Source organism: Simochromis diagramma, unplaced genomic scaffold (genome assembly GCF_900408965.1).
Source record: "Simochromis diagramma unplaced genomic scaffold, fSimDia1.1 OVJJ01000355.1, whole genome shotgun sequence".
Lineage (NCBI taxonomy): Eukaryota > Metazoa > Chordata > Actinopteri > Cichliformes > Cichlidae > Simochromis > Simochromis diagramma.
Genome location: NW_024387174.1, coordinates 1881341 through 1903735, shown reverse-complemented (window position 1 = coordinate 1903735; position 22395 = coordinate 1881341). Strand labels below are relative to the sequence as shown.

The window sequence follows — 22395 nt, the reverse complement described above, 5'->3', positions numbered from 1 at the left end:
TGAAGAAACACGTCAGGTATGATTTAGATTTTTACAGAAGTTCAGTAAGGATCGTTTCAGTGAGGTGGCTGTATGTTGGTGTGAGTCAGACATTTGGAGTTCCAGCAGCTTATTTGCAGGATGCATGAAACTTGGACCAATAAATGAAAAGAGCTTGAATTAGCTCGTGCTAAATGAAAACAGGTGTGTGAGGAGAGGCCACACACAGCAGCCTGACCTCACCTGAAGTGTCTGACTGACTAAATTTACACTGACCTGTCACTTTACAGAAACAACTGTCCAACTGCTCCCTAACACAAATATATAACCAGCCAATCACGTGGCAGCAATTAGGAACGTAGACATGGTCAAAACGACTTGCTGAAGTGCAGTTTTCTGTTCTCATCACCGTCAAACAGCATGAAGTCGATCTCCAGGCTTTCAGAGCCTCCTGCAGTTCCTGTCTCTGCCTTTGGGGGGCAGTGTAGTGCAGCACCTGCAGTTGGATATTTCTTGCAGTGCAGCTGCAGGAGTGAGTTTGGATCAGTACCCGGCCTGCAGCCAGAGCTCGCTGAGCTGTCAGCCCGCTGATGTTCAGAGGGGAGAAAACAGGCGTCGTTTAATCGTTATCTGACCGCCGGTGTGTGACCGCAGGGTGGAGGCTGGTGGAGGCTCCGCAGGGCTGCAGGTGAATTCAAGCAGCAGGTGAGACGTGTTCACTGGTTTTATTTTAGCTGGGAGCCAATAATAATAATGATGATGATGATAATATGGCAGGTCAAACTATCGAAGAATTGGAGTTAAAATTTTGAATGCTGTGAACTTTGAGTGCTGCTGCTGTAAAAACAATATTTTCCTCTTTTTATGGAAACAAAGACGGTTCACTTTGAAAAGAAAAAGTTTGCTTTGATTTGTGAAACCTGTGACTGTGACTGTGTGTGATTTTTATCTTGATCAGAATTGATGAGTCAAGAAATACAGAAATGCAGTGACTACTGAGGAAGACTTTCTTTGAACGCACAAAACACAAATTAGACGCCAAGAAAATTTAATGTAAAAGCTCCTAAAAATCTTTACCAATACTCTGTGGGGAGCACTGGGTCTACTGGTGGGATTATAGAGTCATCATGACGTCACTGTGAAGGACCAGGAAGTGTTTTTTTTACACAAACTCTTTTAAAGGTGTTTGATGGAGGCACAGAGTTTACCTGCAGTGTGCAGAGAGAGGCTGATGTTTTTTAATTGGCCGACGCGTTCATCACCAGATGTTCAGATGTTTCTGGATCTTTAACTTTCTGTAGTTCTCTTTAGCCTCTTCTCTGTTTCCTGCACAGACTTTGCATTTTTACAGAAGAAATGTGTTTTTCATCATTTACCTGGTTAAAGGTTATCTAGACTCACTGCACCACCTAATGGTTTAAATTAGTATTACATTAAAGTACGGCCAGTCCCCAACTCAGCTTCAGTTATTAGCTTTCAGAGCTATACACAGATGTTTATGGCCTCATTCTGTTGAGTTTATTTGTTTTGGTGGGCCACCACTAAGGGTGTAATTCCCCTGTAATCAAATGGAATTTCAATGCATCTGATTTAAAATTCTGATGTAATTATATTTACTTACAAATACTTAAAGGTAGGTACACTACAATCAGAGTGTCAACGACAAGTCAGGCTTTTACAGGAAACAAAGAAATAATTATGCTGTAAGTAATTTGATGTAGTGCTCAGTTTCACGGTAAGTTTGCAGAAAAACAAACATTATTTCCACAGCTTGCATCATAAATATGCTCCACTCTGTGGGGTTGTATTACGGAGTGGACTCATGTACTTCTATTGGAAGTGCGTACATTGTACTTACAGTAGAAGTACAGTGTTCTTACATTTACTTACAGTATAATTATTTCTTTGTTTCCTGTAAAAGCCTGACTTACACCCTGTTACATCCTTACTCTCACAGACCTAGCTTTAAGTATTCGATTACACTGTAATGTCAAATAAAATGCATTGAAATGCATTCAGTTACAGGGTAATTACACCCTCAGCTGCATTACAAAGTGTTACAATAATTACTTTTAACGTCGTCTCCAGCACTAATGTGACGATGATCTATTCAGCTTTTATGTTGTAACTCCTGGCTCTCTGCTCTGTTTGTGTGTGAGGCTGATTTCTACAGAGCAACGCGTCTCTCATATATGAGCTGATTGTTGCAGCTTACATGAGATGCAAATTCACGGGGTTTGGTGGCTTTGCCCTTGTGCTAACCACGTAGCCCACTAAAAGCTGTATTTTTATGTTGAGAGTGAACGTTTGCATGCTGTTTGTGTTTGCAGCAGTCATGGCAGGCTCCTGGAGCTTCACACAGCATCCACGCTTCTCTTTCATAATCTGTGTTTCTGCAGTTTTAATACTCCTGCTCGTGAGCCAAGGTAGGCCGAGGCTATAAAGGCTCTATTGTTTGGTTTAATTATTAATAATAGTAATAACTGCTGTTCTTGTTTCCTCCAGCATTGATCTGCAGACAGCAGGAGGACAGGCACAGGAGAGACTTTGCTGACTCCACGGGTATTTTTCCTCCTTGGTTCTCATTCTGCTTGTTCACATACTGTGGCTGCCAAATACGTCTCAACGTGTTGTTTTCCAGCTCGAACAAAGAAACTTCAAAGCCCCACAAAGTACTTCGACTGCAGCGCTGACACCTAGCAAAAATAAAAACCCTACACACAGTTGATGTGGAGGCGCACACAACTGGCTTCAGTGTATTTCTTATATGAATATCTTTTTAAAGATCACGACTGTCCCCCAGCTACATTCAGGAAACTGTTTATTGAGGTTTTCAGTTTCTGAATAATAAAAAACTTTCTGGGTTTGCATCACAGCACAGACTGAGTCACTGAACATGTCAGATTTCTTTTTCATATTGTTTCTTTAACCAGATGATATTTGAATATATTAATATAATAAGGTTAACACTGGCGCCTCACACCTAGAAGGTCCTGGGTTCGAATCCTCCACCTGGCCGCGGCCTTTCTGTCTGTATGTCTCTGTGTGTTAACAACAACACAGGGTATACTCCCCCGCTCGCCCTATGGTAGCTGGGATGGGCTCCAGCACCCCCCACAACCTTGATAAGGATAAGTGGAAGAGGATGGATAGAAAGTCAATGAATACCAAGCTTCACAGCTGGGTAAGGGTGGAGCTCTGGGTTCACAAGTGAGGGGGGAGGGAACAGCAGGAGATGGACAGACTGATCCGTTGTGGTGAAGAGAGAGCGTGGAAGCAAAGTTAATGATTTACTGCTCGATCTACGCCCACGAACAACCGCGAGCTCTGGGTAGTGACCAATAGGATGCAGCTGAGACGAGCTTCCTCCAAACGGTGAAGCTCAACTAGTTGATCTGGTTTGGGAATCTGACTCCTGCACACCTCCTAGGTGAGGAGTTCCTGGCAAATTGCTGAAGATTATATCTTCCAGCTAGCTTGGGAACGCCTCAGTGTTTGCCTGGATTTGAGGGTGGGGGTCTGGGCCTCTGCTGAGGATGCTGCAGCGGTGATGGATGGAGGGTACAGTTGGTCGATGTTAAGAAATATGTGGAAAAAATCCTCCTTTTTGTAACTAAAACTCAGTTAATTTGCATAAAATGTGCCATTCATCAGGCTTCAGTCCAAAGCTTACCAACTCAAACCCCGAATGTCAAAGACGTCGTTAACGTCCCAGAGGAGCAGTTTGTCTAACGGTAAATACCGTCATCACCAACACACACTTCACAGAGAAGTCATCAGCTAACATCTGTGAACCTGCTCTGGGTTGTATCACTGAAATGTTCAGTGAAATGCCGATTAGACCAACTGTTACACTGACCGTGTGTTGTTTAAATAACTGCCCCGCCCCCCCGGGGACCCATTCCTCTGGGTAACTGTCACTTTTTTTCTCTTCCAGTACATCCAGTAATTACACTGGCTCATTCTGCTGATGCTGCTGTCTCCATAACGGAGATTACACCCAGAACGAGCTCCCGCTGACTTCACGCTCTGCTTTTATTTCCCAGAAATCCCAGCAGAGCACATCGACCCCGCTGCCATCGACCTCACGCCGCTCGTCAATACTTTAATAAATTCCAGCCACTCGGGTACGTTGTCCCGTCGCTGTCTCTCAGGTCTGAACCACAGAGTCACACTTCTGTTGGTTTTGAACTGCAGAGAGGACTCAACATTTAAAGGAGCAGTGCGCTCAAAGAGCAGCTTCTCTTCAGCCCAGTTTTAACATTTTAACTCTGATTTTGATTTTCAGGCTCATTGACGAGGTCGCAACATCGACCCCGTCCTCTTACTGATTATTGCACCTTCCTCCTTAATCATGAGATTGTCATTAGTGAACGCAGTGCTCTCCTGTATGTAATAATGCATCTAAGGCTGTGTGAGCTCACATGTTCGCCTGTTTTGTGTTGCAGGCTCCCGGCAGCTCTTCTCTCTGCTCAGCGTCACGTCCTACAGCTCCCTGGCTCTGCACAAACTCACCCTGTTGGTCTACAACAGTAAATGTTCTCTCCTTACAAACGTCTGCTTCCTCCGAAGCTGCAGACAGCAAAGAGTAACGCGTGTGAAGGCTGCATTTGTCTATGCTGCCATCTGGTGGTGTGAATGTGTAGTAATTACACCACCGCATGTTAACCATCTCTACTCTTAAGACGAGACTTTCTCTTTAATCGTGTCAGATTGTTACCTTTAGGGTCAGTCGTGAAGTTTGATGCACTGGTGAAGGCTGAGAAAGGGAAGAACCCATTATTTTATTTAAAACTGCAAAATAAAGCACCGAGGACGTATCCTAACATATTACAGAAATAATCTTATTTGCCAAACTTTGTTGAGGAGGACTTATTCTGTTACTTTGTTTATTATCTGTCATATATCTCCTGTTCCAGTGGTGGCTGTGTTGTCATCCACTCAGTCGTGAGGTCAGTGTATGGACAGTTTCATACAGTTTTTTTCCTGCTGTGGGATCTGTATGATGTCATCAAGAGGAGACATGCCTAATATGTTCATCTGAGCTGGGCAAAGAGCTAAAACAGAGCATTGAAGGCGGAGCATGAACTGCATCAATGCTCAGAATAAGATAAATGAGGATTATTTTAAACTGTTAATCATGCAAAGCTCTGCTATCAGAAGCTGAGACTAACAAGCTGGAAATACGCAGGTCAGCAGATGTTTGGAGGCCGTGTCGTCCTGACACGTCTTAAACTTTAAATCCATGAATGACTTTGTGCTCTCTGAACAGTTTCTGTGTGTTTTGCAGTTTCCAGTGTGGGAAGCATAGAAAGCAGCGTGTTCAGGAGGCGATTCTGCTACTGCGTCACAAACGAGACCAACGACCTAACAGGCAGGAGGATTCGAACGTTCGGCCTCATTTTACGCTTCGTGCAGTTTGCTGCATGTAAACTCGTTTTTGTTTCCCATCAGACTTTACAGCCATACTGCTGGATGTGATGGGAAACTCTACAAGCTACCTGCACGAGCTCTTTAAATCCTCCTCGATACTCTCAGGTGGTAGATGCTATTTAAATGAAACACTATATGATGTGTTTGTGTCTCTGGCTAACGGCGTGTTGTCTGCTTGTGTCTCAGTGAGCCAGAGGAATAACTCGGACTGTATCTACATCTGCGTGATGGCCGGTAAGATGGGTATGTGTAGGCCTCCTCTGTCCTGAGTAAAGTTCTGAGGCCTGGGGAAATGACACTGCATGCTTATTTTAAATCCTCACAGAGGTCTGGAAGTAGAAACCTTTTCTTCCTGCTCGTGACCCACGTCTAAGACTGATACCCGCTCCATGCTCACAAGAAAGGAGTCAGATTTATTATAGCTGTGTGCAACTATAAACTGTTTTTAAAAGCTGAATCTTTATTGTTCTGAGAACAAGCAGTAAGAAATGTGTTGGGTATGTTCCAGTAGTTCAGCCGACAGGGTGTTTCCTTTGTGTGTATCACATTTTTATTTTCTCCCTTGATTTATTTCATGGTGAAGCATTTTTAAAAGCCAAAAATCAGATAAGATGAGGTTGAAACAGGAACTTTTTGTAAATGTTTGTGTTTTTAAACATTTAAAAATGAAAGCTCTCAGCAGAATGTGAAGAAACAGTCATGTGACCTTTTACCTCCATGTTTGGTTTTAAAGAGATATCACGTAAACATCAACAAAACATTTTTTCTGTTTACACTTTAACACAGCAAAGCATCCTGCAGAGGGGCTAAAAAGAGCTCTCAAAAGGTCAAAGAGCAGCAGATCCAAAAACATTTGATAATCGCAGTTGGTAAAACAGCGCCTCCTGGTGGGGAAGCTTCTGTTCTCTTCCACAGACCTCAGAGAGCGATTAAAGAGATAAAATATATGACTAAACCTTAGAAATGCTCCTGTAGTATAGCTGAAAAATCTTTCATATAGTGTATAAGGCAATGGTGTGAAACATAAGGCCCGGGGCCCGCTGGACCGCTTTGTAAAAGAAGTAGGAGGGCGTATGTTTATTATATTTTTAACTTTTCATGTTTTGCAGCTTCTCCTACAGACACACACACAGTTTACATCATACTGACACATTTATTTCATCTTCATCACGTAGGAAGCTGAGACATACTGTAGAAATTGCCCCTTTTTTCTTTTTCTAAATGTGTAATTAAACTTTATGCTGATTGGAGTTTCACTGTTTGGCCCACGTTGGATCGGTGGGCTGTGCGCAGTCCTCCCTGTAAAATGAGTTTAACATCTCTGGCATCAAAGATGAGGCTGATGATGATGCTGCTGATGAAGGTGTCTGTCTGAATGCGACGTTGTGTTTTGTCCAGGCAGAGAGGTGCCTGAGCTGTGGGACGTCGGCTCCATCACGCCGCTCTTCAACCAGACCATCGTGGAAGGACCGCACACAGGTCTGTTCACTGGTTTGTGACGGATTCATTGATGACCAGCAGGTGGCAGATTAAAACGAACAGCACCAGATCAGTGTAGAGATCATTATGTCTTCTTTTTCATTACTTTCTTTTTCCCCACTTTGTCTTTCTGAACCAGCTAACATCTCCTTCCGGCTCCCTGTCGGTGAGTACATCAGGACCTTTAACAGGCCCGTTCAAGCATCTGCTGTCATCAACCAGACGCTCGAAGAGCCGCTTAATTCTCCTCTTCAAATTGTCTATTTTAAATCTCAGAATGGCACCAACTGCCCACGAATCTGAGTCACATCTCTCCATCTGGGATGAGCTCCATGCTAACCAGCAGAGTCCATTCAACCGCACATGGTGAGTCTCTCCAGGAGGCCGGCGTTCAGCGTTTGGCTCGTCTTCACGGCTCGATCTGTCAGGAAGTTTGGGCCAGACTCGGTTTCCAAAGTTTAATCAGGATTAAGCTGGTTTATCTCTGATGTTCACAACCAAATGTGTAAAAGAAAGAACTGGAAGCACATTTAAAAGGATATGCATGAACGAACACTAAATAAAAGAGATTGTTCAGGTTTTTAAAAGCATAATGAAGTCAGTCAGATGCTAGGTTTTAATTTTTAGGAGAAATTGTTTGTGTGAGAAATACGAGGAAGACCAAAAGACTGATCTTTGAGCACACGGAGCGACTGCAGCCAGGGTCTTTTTTACTTTTCATTGTCATGTTATTGAGCTGTGAATCTCAGCAGAGTGTGTAGCTCTCTCCGTGTCACATGATTGAGAAACATTAGTTATTGGCTAAAGGAAGCGATGCGTCTGTGCGTCACACTGTTTTACAGCCAGTGTCGTATGATGTACGTTGTTACCTGTTCAAGCCTCCTGTGCACTTTTTTCTTGTTGTGGTTGTGATGCAGGTTGATCTTAGCTTCATATGTTCATTGTTGCTCTGCCTCCGTCCTTGACACTCAGCACTGGTTTGCACCTCAGTGTGAAACCTCTGTGAAGTCTTCCCTGTGCTTGGATACAGCTACCTTCTGAAGGGTGTTTCTTTCCTGTATAGGTGTGGGGGGTTTTACCATGGAAAAGATCCTGTGATCATCCCCCATCTGGTCTTCTGTGGTCATCGAGCCTTTTTTAATCCTGTAGTGTACTAAAATGTTGATCTGACCACTGATGCTCCCACTCTCTGTCTCTCGGTTTGTTTTGTTTGTTTTTGGTGAAGTTTAATGAAGTAGTTTTGTTGTTTATTGTTGTTGTTTGCTGTTTATATGACTGTGTACAGATTACAGTTATATGCATAGGTTCTGTTAAAAGTTTAAATTGCATGGACACAGTGGAGAGGTCCAGTTTGCTGAGGTGGAGTCGAGGACACCTTTAAGCCTTACCTGTTTGCTGACTCAGGCTGTAAACGTGTTTATTTTTTAACACGTGGTTCTGTCTTCAGTCCCATGATGGCTGCGTCCTGCTTTCACTCTTGTGGAGACAGAAAATCGAGCCCATTTCTTTCTCTTGGTTTATCAGCTTCACCAACAGCTGTGGATGAAGCAGCTGCATCTACAGCGAAGGTCACCACAGCTCAGCCGCTCGCAACAGCTCCACAGCCTACGACCGTCATGCCTCAGAGTTACACTACAGCCGAAACACCGGAGACAACCCAGCAACCCATGGCGCCAAGCATGACCGCAAGAGCTGTAGCGACACAAAGGGGGACCACGCCCACTGTGGCATCTTCTCAGAGTGGAACTATAGAGGAAAAAACAACTTTAGCACCAATTACAACCTTAAAATGGCAAACCACCACCACCGCCGCTCCGACTGCTGCAGCTCCCACCACAGCAGCACCACGATTACCCACGACGCCGGGCAGAGCTTCAACCTTCTCACCAGCAGTTAGTCTGATCCGCACGCCGCCGTCTACAAGCACAGCAGCCCCGCACACGACGTCCACAGTTCATCCCACGAGACTTCCACCTGTGCGAACCTCAGCAGGACCCACGGTGCCCAGGAGGACTACAGGGCCGCTGGTTAGAGGAACTACAACTCCCAGCAAGCCGACGGAGAAACCAGGTAAATGATTTGTTCTTTCAGATATTTTAATATGAATTATTTTGTAGCTTCAGCAGTGAGGAAGATGCTCTTGTGTGTTTCTCAAAATAAAAAAAATGAAATGTGGCAAAAAACCAGAATAAAAAATTAATTGTCGGGGGGGCCCCATTTTCGCTGCAGGGCAACCTGCTTGCGACAAATAAAGCTTGATGATACTGATACTAATAAAACCAAAAATGCACCAGAGGAATACATGAGAGAAAATCTGGACTTTAAGTTTCATGAAGACGTTTCTCCTCTCATCCGAGAAGCTTCTTCAGTTCTGAAGAAGTTCTCACTGCAGCATCAGTTTTGCCTGCTGGACAGACGAAGATGGCGACGGGTTCACTGTGACCCATGATGACGGCTTGTTGGGAAACATAAGGACAGACGAGTGATTTTATGTCGTTATTGATGAATGGATACGGAGGAAATCAAACATGGAGACCTGTGTAACATCACTGTAGCCACAGTTTGACTCCGCCCACTAACCTGCCCTCACAAAGCGACTCTAATCACATCGCAGCCTTCCTTTGTCATTTCTGGACACACCAGCGGCACTGATTCAATTTCAGCCTGGAGAAAGGTGTAGTGTGTGTGTGTGTGTGTGTGTGTGTGTGTGTGTGTGTGTGTGGGGCACGGGAAGCCATGCTGCAGATAGTAACCATGGTAACGCAGGCTCGCAGCCTCCTGTGTGAAAGCTTTGATGGGTTTTAAGCTGCAGAGGTTAAAGTCAAATTAAGGCCAAGCGTTCAGCGTTTATCTGTCTGCTGCACTCAGCGTAAACCAGGAGCTCGTTATGAAATTCCATAATTACATCGTGAGGAAAATGAATACGGATTCAAATGTCAACAGTTTTCAGCCGTTAACGTACATTAAGACAATTTTATGTGACAATGGATTAAAATATGTGAAATGCACATTCACTAATTGAATATAGTGTAATTTGCATAAATAGTATGAGACTGTGTAGAAAAACAACAAACATCCACTTTCTTACGCAGCTATCATAGGTCAGGGAGGAAGACGGGACACACAGAGGCAACGTTCACACTCACTGCATGTGTTTGACTGTGGGAGGAGCCGGAGAACACCCACACACTCCCACAGAAAGGCCCTGGGCTGGATTCAAACCCAGGACCCTCCTGCTGGGACACCCTTGGTATATTTTCTTGGATTTTTATCCCTCAGCTGTAAACGGCCGATTATCATGACGTGACGGGCGGGCGGCATGGACATGCAAGTGTGTGAATGTAATAACGAGAGAACGAGGTGACATAGGAGCATCTATACAATGGGTGTATCTACTAAAAATCTCTGACAAGTTTGAATCATAGTGACTTTGACCCCGAGGTTAAAATCAGTGGTCAAGGTTTCTGAAAATCTTGTGACTATAAGTTGAGAACAATGTGATGCAGGAGTTTGATACCACACGTGTCTCCACAAGGAGGCTGACGCCGCCGGTGTTTTTATGTAAACGTTGGCAGCATGAATTCAGCATATCTCAGGTGTGGTTTGTGTCATCTGTTCATTCACAGCCATTCTGGGGTTTCAGGACTAAAACTGGGACAGGAATGGGGTAAATAATGTGACGGTGATGTAAACTGAAACAGGTGATCGTAATCATGATTGTTACAGTTTGTCCAACAAATGAGTGAGAAAAGTTAGAGAAATGTTCCGATCTGTTACCAGCAGCGAGTTGATGTTGATGTGCCCGGTGCAGCACGTGATGGTTGTGGCTCCTAAGATATCACCCGTGAGGCGCTCAGTGTGTTTCTTCACCTTTCCCAGCACAGCCACTAGATGGCAGTAACACCACACTGCAGATAACAGCTGTGCCCCCAATGCTCCCGTCCCCTCCTCTGATTTTTGCCTAGCAACAATCAGAAGGCCGGAGCATCCTGTGCAATTTGTCAGCGAGTCATTAGCGTGCAGTGAAATGAGCGTTTGTCACCCAGCTGCACATGTCTGAGTGTCGGCCTGTGGAGGCTGATGTTTGACTGACACACACACACACACACACACACACACACACACACACACTCAGGAATGAACGCTGAAAATCAGGTCGTTGTTGTTTTTGTGTTTATTTCTGTTCAAATTAAAATGAAATGATGAGTAAATTTGGAGACAGGAGCTCAGATGAAAAGCTGCATGAGTTCACCTGCTGACTGATTTTCTCCTCTTCACAATGATGCTGAAGAAGGAAAACTGACACTTGTTGGCTGAACTCATGAGTTCACGTCAGGTTTTCAGCAGTTCGTCAGTCACATGACCCTCAAACCTCACGTGCTGCTGTGTCTCTGCAGGAAGCTGCTGTGGGTTCATTGTTGCCTGAAGCCCCCCCACACCATCACAGCTCCGTGTGTCACCATGGAAACAGACTGTAAATAAAAGATGGGCGTGGCAGAATCAGAATAATCCCAGAGGAAGTTATGTGGTTACAGTTGCTCCAAGACAGTAGGAACAGTAACTAAGTAAACTTAATATTTCAATATGTTACAAAGTTACAAATGTAACTAAATAGCTCCAAGCAGCTGGGACCTACCTCCATGTTTCAGAGCTGAGTTATCGTTGAATCATAGTGAGCTGCACACTCACAGTCATCTGCTAATTAATGTGAAGTGAAAGACGAACACAATACCAGAATTTTAATTCACCAAAAGTGAAGCACAGACTTTTTGGATGTTTGCATTAAAACTGCTCCAGAATCGATGGTTCGTGTTCAGTGACTGCAGTTTAATAAGGAGAGAGACTCTGAGAGAACTGAACATAATTTATTGAAGCACAGAGTTATAAAATATTAGAAGCTACATCGCAGGGCAGAGCCCCAGCAGCAGTAGGCGGTAGGACGGGACCCCCGGAGTGTAGCGGCTAGTGGTGATGGAGAAGAAGCAGATGGAGGTTTGGATGAGCTGCAGGACAAACGTGAAGGACAGAAGAGCACTGAGGTTTACAGAAGGCTGCCAAGAAAATTCAGTAAATATGGGAAAAATGAAGCAACACAAACACCAAAGACTGCAGATCTGACTTACTGACGTGGAGGCGGGGCCTAGCAGACACCTAACAGCATCTACCTGTCAATCAAAGCAGCCACACCCCCAACTTTAACTTTAAGCTTGATCTAATTGAAAAAGGTGAGTTATAAAAATAATCACAGTCGTGCAGTTGTGACAAAGGAGGAAACGTCACAGAGGCGGGCGGTGTTTTTGCTTCAGGACGTGTTTATTTCTGCTGTAAAGGTGAACATTTTAACACGACTCTGTGGGATTTTGAACGTATCAGTCCAGCTCTCTGCAGGTCCAAAGTCCACTCCGTATGTTTCTGTTCAGGTTTCTCTGCAGACTTTCATCATGAAGGTCTCCTCTCAGCCAACCCTTTCAGTGTTTGAACTCTGAACTTTGCCCCTGCTGCAGAGGAAACTCCTCAGCCTCGGGTTTTTTAGCTTTTCAAGAAACTTTCTTGAAATTTTCCCGACTGACTGCAGCTTCATTCAGCTGGAAACTATTCCAATGACACCATCAGAGAGACACTGACAATAGTGTGCACGTCTTCCTTCACGTCATCACACCGTCTGTAATATGTTCTCTAAAATGTCCCATGTATGAAAAGCCTTTGTGCTGCATTTCCACACCAGCGACCAAACATCCCTCTTGTTGGTTTAAATTTGAATAGGAAAAGATTTTTCCCATCGTGATCCTGTTTGCAAGGCGAACAAAAACGTGCAGCATGTGGACGAGCACGCAATTAAAATTCATCTGAATGTTCTGTGAGCTTTTAAAGGTTAATTTATGCTATGTTTATTATCTTTAATGTGACGATCACCTTTTGTCTGTGGACATCACCTCCTAATTAGATTTTCTCCTGCAGAACACACAGATTAATTAAGCCGGTTCACGACTGACGTTCTTCTCTCTGTGTGTTGAGAGGCTGTCCCTGGAGGAGGCCGGAGCTGAGCGCCGAGTCCGTCCCCGGCGCCGCCACGACCGTCGGCGCCCACAAGCTGCAGCCCTGCGTCCTCGAGCTGTGCAAGTTCTTCTCCCAGTGCCTGTGCAGACCCTTCAGCCACAAGACGCGCATGAAAAGGTCGGCAAATTCCCCCTGCTGCCTCCAGACAGCACCGCTGCAGACGGCGGTTTGAATTGTACTCCTGCTCAGTGTCGCATCACTTGTTTCTCTCAGCTGCTGCACTTCTTTAGGTGGCCACAATAAACCCCGGCAGTGTAAGAAAGAGACACACACAGGTAGACAGAAATTACAGGGTGAAGCTTTCTGAAGTATTCTTAACAAGAATGAGTGGCTGACGTCATTCGTGACAGTTCACAGCAGCAAATGTTAAAATGAAGCCGTTTGTGTTTCGATCTAATGAGCACTGCTCAGAAAATGAGAAGAAATCATGCTGGGTATGTACACTGAGAAGGACCGGACAATGTGTTATTCATGCTGTTTGATGGAAACAAAGATTATCGACCTGCAGAGGGCTGGATTTAAAAAAAAAACCCTGAAAATCAAAGTGAAACGATGATGCGACAGGTCAGTCGATTTGGCTGAAATTTTAATAAATTGCAACAACTCAAAATGATGCTCAGTAGTTTCTTTTGGCCCCCATGTGGTTAAATACAAGCCTGACATCCCAGATCTGAGCCGGGGCATCACTGGTGTAATCCTTGTGGCGTCAGAGGTGCTCTGACTTTTCTTACCCTGCTTGTTTGAGGGTTAACGCCTGTGCCATTCTCCTGGTTTGGGGCTTACAGCTCTTACTACGAGTGATGAAGAAGAAAAAAAGAGCGAGTTACCTTCCCCAGGATCCGTGCTGGAGCCGGGTCACAGGAAGAGACGAGACAGCTGTGGCTCTTTGGCCCGATCGCTCAGCAGGTCGGGCTGTGGAGGTGAAGTGGTCTGTGGGCCGGGCAGCGTTCAGGGTGGAAGTCCTGGTGGTTTAATTCCCCTGCTGCCAAAACCTTTTTTTTCCTTTCTTTTTGACACATCTGAAGTCACCTGAGAGGGACACCTCCTAGGTGAGGTGTTTCAGGCATGTCTTACCTGGTGGAGACCCCCTGGGCAAACTCAGGACGTCCTGGAGAGATTTATGTCTGCCTGCTGTTTTGGGAATGCTTTGGTGTGATCAGAGACCGTGACCACCTCCATGTAAAGACTGTATTTTCTTGCAGGTTAATCATCAATTAAAATGTATATTCTCGGACATGTGGCTCAAAACAAGCCTGATTTCTGTCTGTTGAAAGCTGAAGTTCCCACTCATGGCGAGCTGACTCTGAAGCAGAAGCTCAAGGTCAGCGCTTCATGCTGTCATCTTGTCTTGCAGGTACTGTGACGACAGCCACCTCTGGTATGAGAAGCACACCTCTGAAGTGTGTCGGCGGGTCAGGAGGGTCTCCTTCTCCAGAAGTAAGTGGACAGCATGAGTCATTGACCTGCCGGGCTCTGATGCTCGAGACTCCCTGTGCAGTAAAACCAACACCTGCAGCAGCAAATTATAAACTCAGCGCTTCAGCCTGATACAGCCGTATGAAAGAGTTTGGGCGCCCCGGGGCAAACTGCATATTTTATTGATGTTTGAAGAGAAAAGGAGTAAACTTTTCAAATCGGTAAAATATTTCTGTAAAATATGCAGTCGGCCACAACACTGGATCTCTGCTGCCCTCGCCTCCGTATATTAGATTAACTTTTATCTATTGATTTTGTAGGAGTTTGTTTAGATTTTGACCAAGAAACTTGAAGGAAAACATGCACCTCCAAAATGTTTGAGCTAACAGGAAAGAAAGTAATAAAAAATAGACATTTTCACACTGAGAACAGGAAGACATTCATAGTGACGAACGATTTTAAAGATTTTAAAGCAGTCTGATCACGTATGTTGAAAGGAGTCAGATAAAACAACTGATGTTGATCCAAATCCTGAAGGTGCTGGTTTGAAACTGCAGAGCACTGAGAAGTTATTAGATGTATTACTGAGTCTCAGTTAAACCTTCTGTATTTAATTCATCTCATATACACTGAGAATGTGATGGATCAGACAGTTTTTTTTTCTTCTCTTTGCTCTGTATGATGTCATCTTGTAGTATGAAAACGACACCCACTTTATGGGGCAGCCAATGAGGAGAAATTTGGCTCAAAGGAGGAGGAGCAAAAACTGCTGGTTTGAATCAGAGGATGGACTCAGTAGCTGCACTGAGGCTCAGCAGGAGTTAAAAGTGATTAATTTAAACAGTTATTCATGCAAAGCTACTCAAGTATCAGCATGAGGCATAAAAGAAACATGTGGAGCTGTAAGTTTAACATAGAAAATAGTGGTTATGGCTTGAGGAGTTTGGAAGTACAGGAAAGATGTGATCTTATTAAGTATAAACGGTGAACTGTTTCTCATATCGGTGATTTTAAGCTATGCTGTCACCCTATGATAGAAGATGAAAATGTTTTAGGATAGTATTCATGTTGTGCTCTTCTAAGCACTGCAGGAAAACCCAGGGATGAAATAACGAGGAGTGATTACCAGAGGATCTCTCAGGCTGCTTTTGTGTTTCATGGTGAGAAATTGCTCACAAAGAGGAGAAAACAGGGAGCGATAACAGCGATAACTTAATTCAGAAAGCATTTATTGACAACAGGCTGACAAAAACATTCACAGTTTTCATGCTTACCCTACAAAGCTCTGCTGACCGAGAACCGATAACAGAAAAATCAAATCTCACTTTAATTTTGCTCCGTTGTTACTCAGAGAACTGTTGTTGATCATCTGAAGCTGATCTGAAGTCTGGGTGCGCTCGTTTGTACTTGGAACTTATTAAAGAGGCGATCAGCGCCGACTAGAAATGAAAGGCTGCTGTAGACCAGGAAGATGAAAGATTAATCACCCAACTCTCAATTTCTCTTATTTATGCAGCAAAATGTTCCCACCGTGGAGCCCAGCTGCTGTAAAGGAAAATAGTTTACACATAAACAGCAACGTTACCCAGCTGACCAACATAGATGAACTTATTCCAACATGTGGTTTAAACCCGCGCTATTGATAATGGCCAGCAGGAGGCGACTCATCCGGCTCAATCAAATCATAACCTCGGTAAATTCTGAGTTAGTTTATGTTCTCAGTTGCTTGTTCAAGTCTTCCTAAGTACCACATGATGATCATTTTGTAAACTATGGTTTGCATTAGCTTCCAGTAGAATATCAATCAGGGCCCGCCTTACCGCCTGACCGACATGTTGCAGAATCCCTCGGTTTCCCAGTCGGATCCATTCGTGCAGTTTCTGGGAGATGTTGTTGGTTCCGAAGCATCTGAGCTGCCGTTTGTGGGTCTTGCAGCATTTAGAGGATTACTGGATGTGCGAAAGATGTAAAAGAAGCTTTCTGTGGCTGCTGCTGGAGATGTGTGACATCATGAAATATGGCCGCAGCTTCCAGTTCTGAAACGTGGTTTATGTCTGCATTCTTTCTGATGGCTGATAGGAAGCGAAACCCGGTGTGCAGAAAAGCCCAGACTGTATACAAGTCTATGAGAACATGGTTGTCCTGCTCAAAGAGTGTAAAGCCGGGTCTGTCTCAGTAAGCAAGCAGAGAATACAACATGATGTTGATTTGTTGGTTTCTGAGCTGGTTGTATATAAAATATGGAGGAAGCATCTGAAATGTCACCCACTGATGTTTCACTCCTTAGTGTTCCATTAAATAAAATACATTTTATTCACATAGAGCCAAATCACAGCAACAGTCGCCTCACCGTGCTTAATATCGCGAGGTGAAGACCCGACAATGATAATCAAATAAAAAACTCAAAATTTATTTATATAGCACATTTAAAAACAACAGTTTTGATCAAAGTGCTCCACAAGTTAGGAAATAAATAAAATAAGACAAATTTACTGTGGTGGGGCGTGGTCTCCGGTGCCGTGCAGGCAGGGCGGACGCACCTGCACGGCACCCTTAATCACGCCCGCCGAGTTAAAAACACGGGGACTCGGGGGGTTGGGGTGTGTCGTGGTGTGACAAGTATTGAATAAAATGGCTGAAACCTATGATCCCTGGACCCGCCGAGTCTCATTCACACCATAGAAACCAACCAAATGATAATCAAAATATTTTACGTCAGAGCCAGAGTAAAAAGATGGGTCTTTAAACGAGATTTAAAAGGCTGAACGGTCTCAGAAGAGCGAATGAGAGCTGCAATAGCAAAGACACGATCACCTCTGGTTTTCAACCCAGACTTACGTTGCATTAAGAGCATCAGGTCAGAAGATCTTAGTGCTTTTTTAGGATTTTACAAATGAAGAAGTTCTGTTAAATAGCACGGGGCAGTGTTATTTAAGATTTTATAAGCGAGTAAAAGAATTTTAAAATCAATGCGAAATTTCACAGGAAGCCAGCGTAAGTTAGCTAAAACTGGAGTCATATGATCATGCAGTCTGACACCTGATAAAAGGCTGCAGCAGCGTTCTGTACTAACTGCAGACGCTAAAGAGAGGAGTGAGGGAGGCCTCAGTAGAGGGAGTTACAATAGTCCAGTCTAGAGGTAATGAATGCATATGGTCAAATTTATTTATGTAGCAGATTTAAAGCAAAGTGTTAAAATAATCAGATGAGATGAAAACATGACAGGACACGATGACGGCAATTAAGAAAGGAAACATAAAACCTATTGAAGAAGAACACTACACTGAGTACAAAGCTGAGCCGTTTTTCCTCATTCAGAATTTGTGGCTAATTATCGTAAACATGGACGCTGAGCTGTTATCAGAAAAGGGTTAAAACGTGAACGCTGACATCGACCCGGGAACCTGCACAGGGAGGTGAGTGAAGGACGGCAGGTCCTCTAAATGCCTCGCGTGCTTCAAAACACCAAGATGAAAATGCTTCACATGAAGACGACGCCCAGATCCAGAGGGTGACGTCACGGTTGCTGCTTCCATCTTTAATATATAGTCTGTGTAGGCCTTTTAACAATAACAAGGAGAAAATCTGACGAGTAAGGACCGAGAAGTGAAAGCCTCAAAGATGAGGTCATTTTGTAGTTCTATAATGACTTGTTGTTTCCTGCTTCATCAGTAAAGCTGGTACGAGAGTCGATCCACGTTGGTGCATTTAAAGCACACCGGATAATTGGGAGCTCGCTTCCATCCTTCACCTGTGCTGATGGCGACGTGTCGGCCCGTATCACAGCTCATTAGAGCAGCAGCTCTGCAGGAATCTAATGGGCTCAAGAGGTTGTGGAGAGAGTCGCCTCTTTCCCGGCGTCTGACACGCCGAACGATTCCAGCGGCAGGCCGTCGAGAGGCCTGTCAGCTCAGTCCTCCGGCTCTCATTAGACCTCCGGGTTTATTTTTAGACTCCGATAAACCTGATGAGAAAGTGACATGAAAAGCAGCGAAGGCAAAGATTAAAAACTCTCAGCTAACAGCACAACATCGCAGAAGCTCCGGCTCATTTATGGAGAGCAAACTCAGGGTTGTTGGAGTTTTATGGGTAAGATTTCAAGCGAGATCGCATTCATTTCTCCACATAATGCTTATTTTACGATTAAGATACAGAAAATGTGGAAAAGATGACAGCTCTGCGTCGTCAGTATAATCTGTTTCATATAGTGATCATTTATTCGGTATGTGTGAGACCTTTGCTTTAAGCATGTTTGATCATTAATAATTAATCGTTGGTGGATCATCACAGAATGCTTCAGGTGTTCAGGAGGCAACGATATCGAACACGATGACGCAACTTTTTACAAGATAAGCATGAAAAGTCATGTGATGTCGTTGCAATCCCGTCACTGGAGGATCTTGAACGATGGGTGCTGCAGAAGGTTTCCTGCAGACGGTCTATAAAAACCAGGCTACCAGCCAGGCGTTTTATAGCCAGGCTATGAAAACGGAGGCAGGCACCTGCGAGCCTAATCTGAGGGTAAAGTCCTCCTGCAGCTCTCCCCTCGCTGCCTATAGCACCTCCCACAACAACAGCATGCCCACTATTTGAATAATTTTTGATTTCGTTGAAATTAAAATCTTTTTTTAAGCTCAGTAAATACGCCAGGGGATGACCCGCTTCCCTGTGTGGAGGAAGTGTTTCAGGCTCTTGTTCCCACCCTCGGCCACGAGCTGTGGGTGATGACTGAAAGAGTGAGATGGTGGATACATCCTGCAGAAATGAGCTTCCTCTGTCTGGCGTCTGGGGTTTTTCAGAGTAAAGCTGATGCTCCTTTGTTATGAAGAGAGCCAGTTGGGGGTTTGGGCATCTGACCAGGATGCCTCCTTGGTCAGGTGTTTCATGTCCTACTGGGAGGACACGTCCAGACAGACCCAGACACACTGGAGAGATTGTTTCTCTGGAAAAGCTGGAGGAGGTGCTGCTGCACCCGCAGCCTGACCCGGACTAGAAAAGCAGCAGATGATGGAGCGATGCATGAAGTTACGATTATGGAACAAAATCATTCTGATCGTTTCTTCTTCTGTGATCGAGGAGCCCTGTGGGGATCCATGCACGGAGGCTGACTGCCTCCATCGGAGGTGGAGAACGAGTCACTCACGGCACTTCACAGTGACTTTAGTGACTTTATCTTTTTATTTTTAAATACTTAAGAAGATAAATCACATTTTTACTAAAAGCTCCTTCAGATAAGTGATCTCAAGCTTCAGTTTAAATGTGCTGCTGTTTTTCCTGGACTGGAGACGACCAGTGTGGAGACGAGAGCTCGCTAAAGCTTTTTAAACCTTTCTACTCTCGGGCTCATGACAAAACTTCATGACAGGTTCTCCTCAAAGTTCGGATTATGATCCCAGTGAAGATAAAATGGTGGAAAACTGTTATTAACGGGAAGAAGGATTTTTAAGAGGTTTAGGAATTTTCTTCATTCTGTTCAATTCAGCTCAGTTTTATTTACATAGAAGCCACAACATTACCTCAACAACCATATGACCCCCTGTGAGCAAGCACTCAAGCAGGAAGAAACCTCCAGCAGAACCAGGATCAGGGCGGTGCAGCCATCTGGGGTGAGGGGAGGAAGACAGGCGAGCCACAGATTAATAACAAATAATGATTAAATGTAGAGAGGTGTATAAACACAGAGAATGACGATCAGTGAAGAAGAAACACTCAGTGCATCATGGGAAAGCCCAGTCACTGCTGACGCCACGATTAAGACAAACGAAAGGGTTTGAATGGTCATATCAATATTTAAGGTGTGTTCAGAGACAATTTATGATGTGAGAAAACATTCCACCTTAAGAGCTGCCAGCAGCTGCCGGTTCCCTTTGACTGACTTTGATTCTACACCCTGAACAGTGGCTGATGGAGATGAGGGTGGAGAGACGCATCATTAGTGTGTAATCTCTCCAAAGGTATGAAAAGAGCTGCAGCTCGTGAACGTGTGTCATACTTAAAAGAAGAAGAAGAAGCTGAATCTGTGCAGGGGTGATGCTCGTGGTAGATCTCATTAAAGATTCGCTCGACTCATCTCGAGTGCAGCAACACTGACGTGATAACGAGTAAATATTTGGCAGCTGGTAATAATGCAACAGTGCAGCAGTGATTAGTTGGGTCTGTCTAATCTTTATCAGCCTGATTGATCCACGAGTAAAAAGTGCAGTCAGTCGCACGCTGAAGGAATGACAGGAAGTTTGAATGTCTTCCTGAGCTGGGAGGCCTGCTGACGTCCTTCAGGCTGAGATCAGAGCTCAGAGCTCGTCACACTCCTCCTAATGTGTCCGCTGACCAAAGGAACAAAGGGTGTTTTGAGGAGTGCGACCCCTTTTTAATGTGGTATGCTGTGGTTGCCTGCACTGTAATAAATCCTTCACGTGATTCTGCTCGTGCGTGTTTGTGGAAACAGCCAGCAGCTCGGTTCGTTTCTCTTAAACACACTAAAATACGGATCATTCGTGGATTGTAATCGGAGGAAGCAGAGGGGAACGTTTGCCGTAGCTGGTTTTGTTTCGTCGTAAAACTCTGTGACCTGGCTGTAACCTTTCCTCCACAGACCTGAAACAGAGGTGCCTGACAAAGATGTGCAATAAACTGTGACCGGAGAGGAACAAAGAGCCGCTCATCATCACGAACTACGGCACGCAGCACGATTACGGAGGCCAGATCTGAGTCAGATTTCTGCATCTGCACGGGTTTGGAAACTGTTTACACGCTCACGCAGCGGCGCGGCTTCACATTCATCCCCGTTATCTACTCTGTGATTTCATTTACTTTGTGTCTCCAAGAAGATGAAAAATAATTTGATTAATACTGGACTCTGAAATCTGCAACCCTCAGACTAAGTGTGGACTGTTTATCCTCAGATCAAATGAAGACTGTGAGGCTGATTCAGTCTGAAATCTGAAGAAGAAGCTGTAGAAACCCAGAAACAGATGTAGGGTTTGAGGTTTTATGTCTGTTAAATAAACGTCTGGTAATTGTTGTATTTTTTTCTCATTGCTCGTTTTTGGATCTACGTTCAGCCTTAATTTGTTCAGATTAGTCAAAGAGGTTTGGATCGTCTGGACAGAGGAGGGAATTATTTCAGCCTGTCGGAGTCGATCCAGATCTGACTGTTCATGAGCATAAAAATGGTGAAAATGGGACATTTTCCTCTTACTATTAGTTATCAAAAATGTATCTGATCTAATCAAGATCCTTGTGGATCGGCAGGCTTGGAGTGCGAGGCGTGATCTCAAAGAAAAACCTGGAGTGTCAGATGACAGCCACATATCCATGAAGCCTAAAACACCCAGAACAGAGTTAGTATACTTCCTCATCATTCTAGTCAGCTTCCAGAGAGGATTCAGTTTAAGTTTGATTCTTTAATTTATTTATTGAGGGTATTTGTCAGATGTCAGGTTTCAGAAGTTCAGAGTCAACATCTGCTCCACAAAAACTCAAACTGGAGACGTTTTCTCTGCATTTTATTTGATTGTAGTTCGTTTTTCAAGCACATCTTATTGTTTCAGATTTTTAAATCTCTTTATTTGGTTTTCCAGTTGTCTTTTTCCATAAAGATGACGTAGGTTCAGATATAACCGATTACATATATGTGGAAAAAGTTAAACAGAATGAAATCCATCTATAGGATATCTATAGGACTACACGTGGAGCTCAGCGGTCGTTTTTTTAGTCTAGTTTTAGTTCACTGGAGCAGCCTCGATCCAGAACTCTGTTTAATTTTCAGAGATATTTATGAATATGCATGAAGAATCCACCGACTGTCAAACTGTTCACTCTCAGAGAATTTCACAGAGTTTTTTAGAAAACAGGAAACCAGCTGCTTTAGAAGAAAAAGAAACGATTCTCCCCCCTCTAAACAGAGCTGCTGCTGCCCCACTATCAGCCCCCTGTTATTAAACCCACGGCGGTCACGCCTCCTTCCTGCAGGTCATCATTGATCTGAACTCCAGGGGGATCAGATAAGTCCAGGTCGAACCCCAGGTCACA

The 22395-nt window shown here is 44.2% G+C and overlaps 1 protein-coding gene across 2 annotated transcripts; it reads left to right on the top strand.

Moving 5' to 3' along the window:
- The first annotated feature begins 1777 nt into the window (after positions 1–1777).
- LOC120744781 (HERV-H LTR-associating protein 1) lies at positions 1778–21362 on the top strand. 2 transcript variants are annotated; one of them, XM_040049344.1, is made up of 14 exons: positions 1778–2405; positions 2485–2541; positions 4026–4106; positions 4428–4511; positions 5270–5353; positions 5434–5517; positions 5599–5655; positions 6811–6891; positions 7031–7057; positions 7168–7257; positions 8416–8961; positions 12909–13065; positions 14303–14385; positions 20957–21362. In XM_040049344.1, the coding sequence occupies exons 1-14, from the start codon at positions 2270–2272 to the stop codon at positions 20998–21000; spliced, it is 1611 nt and encodes a 536-aa protein (XP_039905278.1). In that variant the 5' UTR covers positions 1778–2269; the 3' UTR covers positions 21001–21362. The 2 variants fall into 2 exon arrangements, with proteins under 2 accessions (XP_039905278.1, XP_039905279.1); XM_040049345.1 differs by lacking the exons at positions 12909–13065; positions 14303–14385; positions 20957–21362 and having other exon boundaries at positions 5434–5655; positions 8416–9086.
- The last annotated feature ends 1033 nt before the right edge of the window (positions 21363–22395 follow it).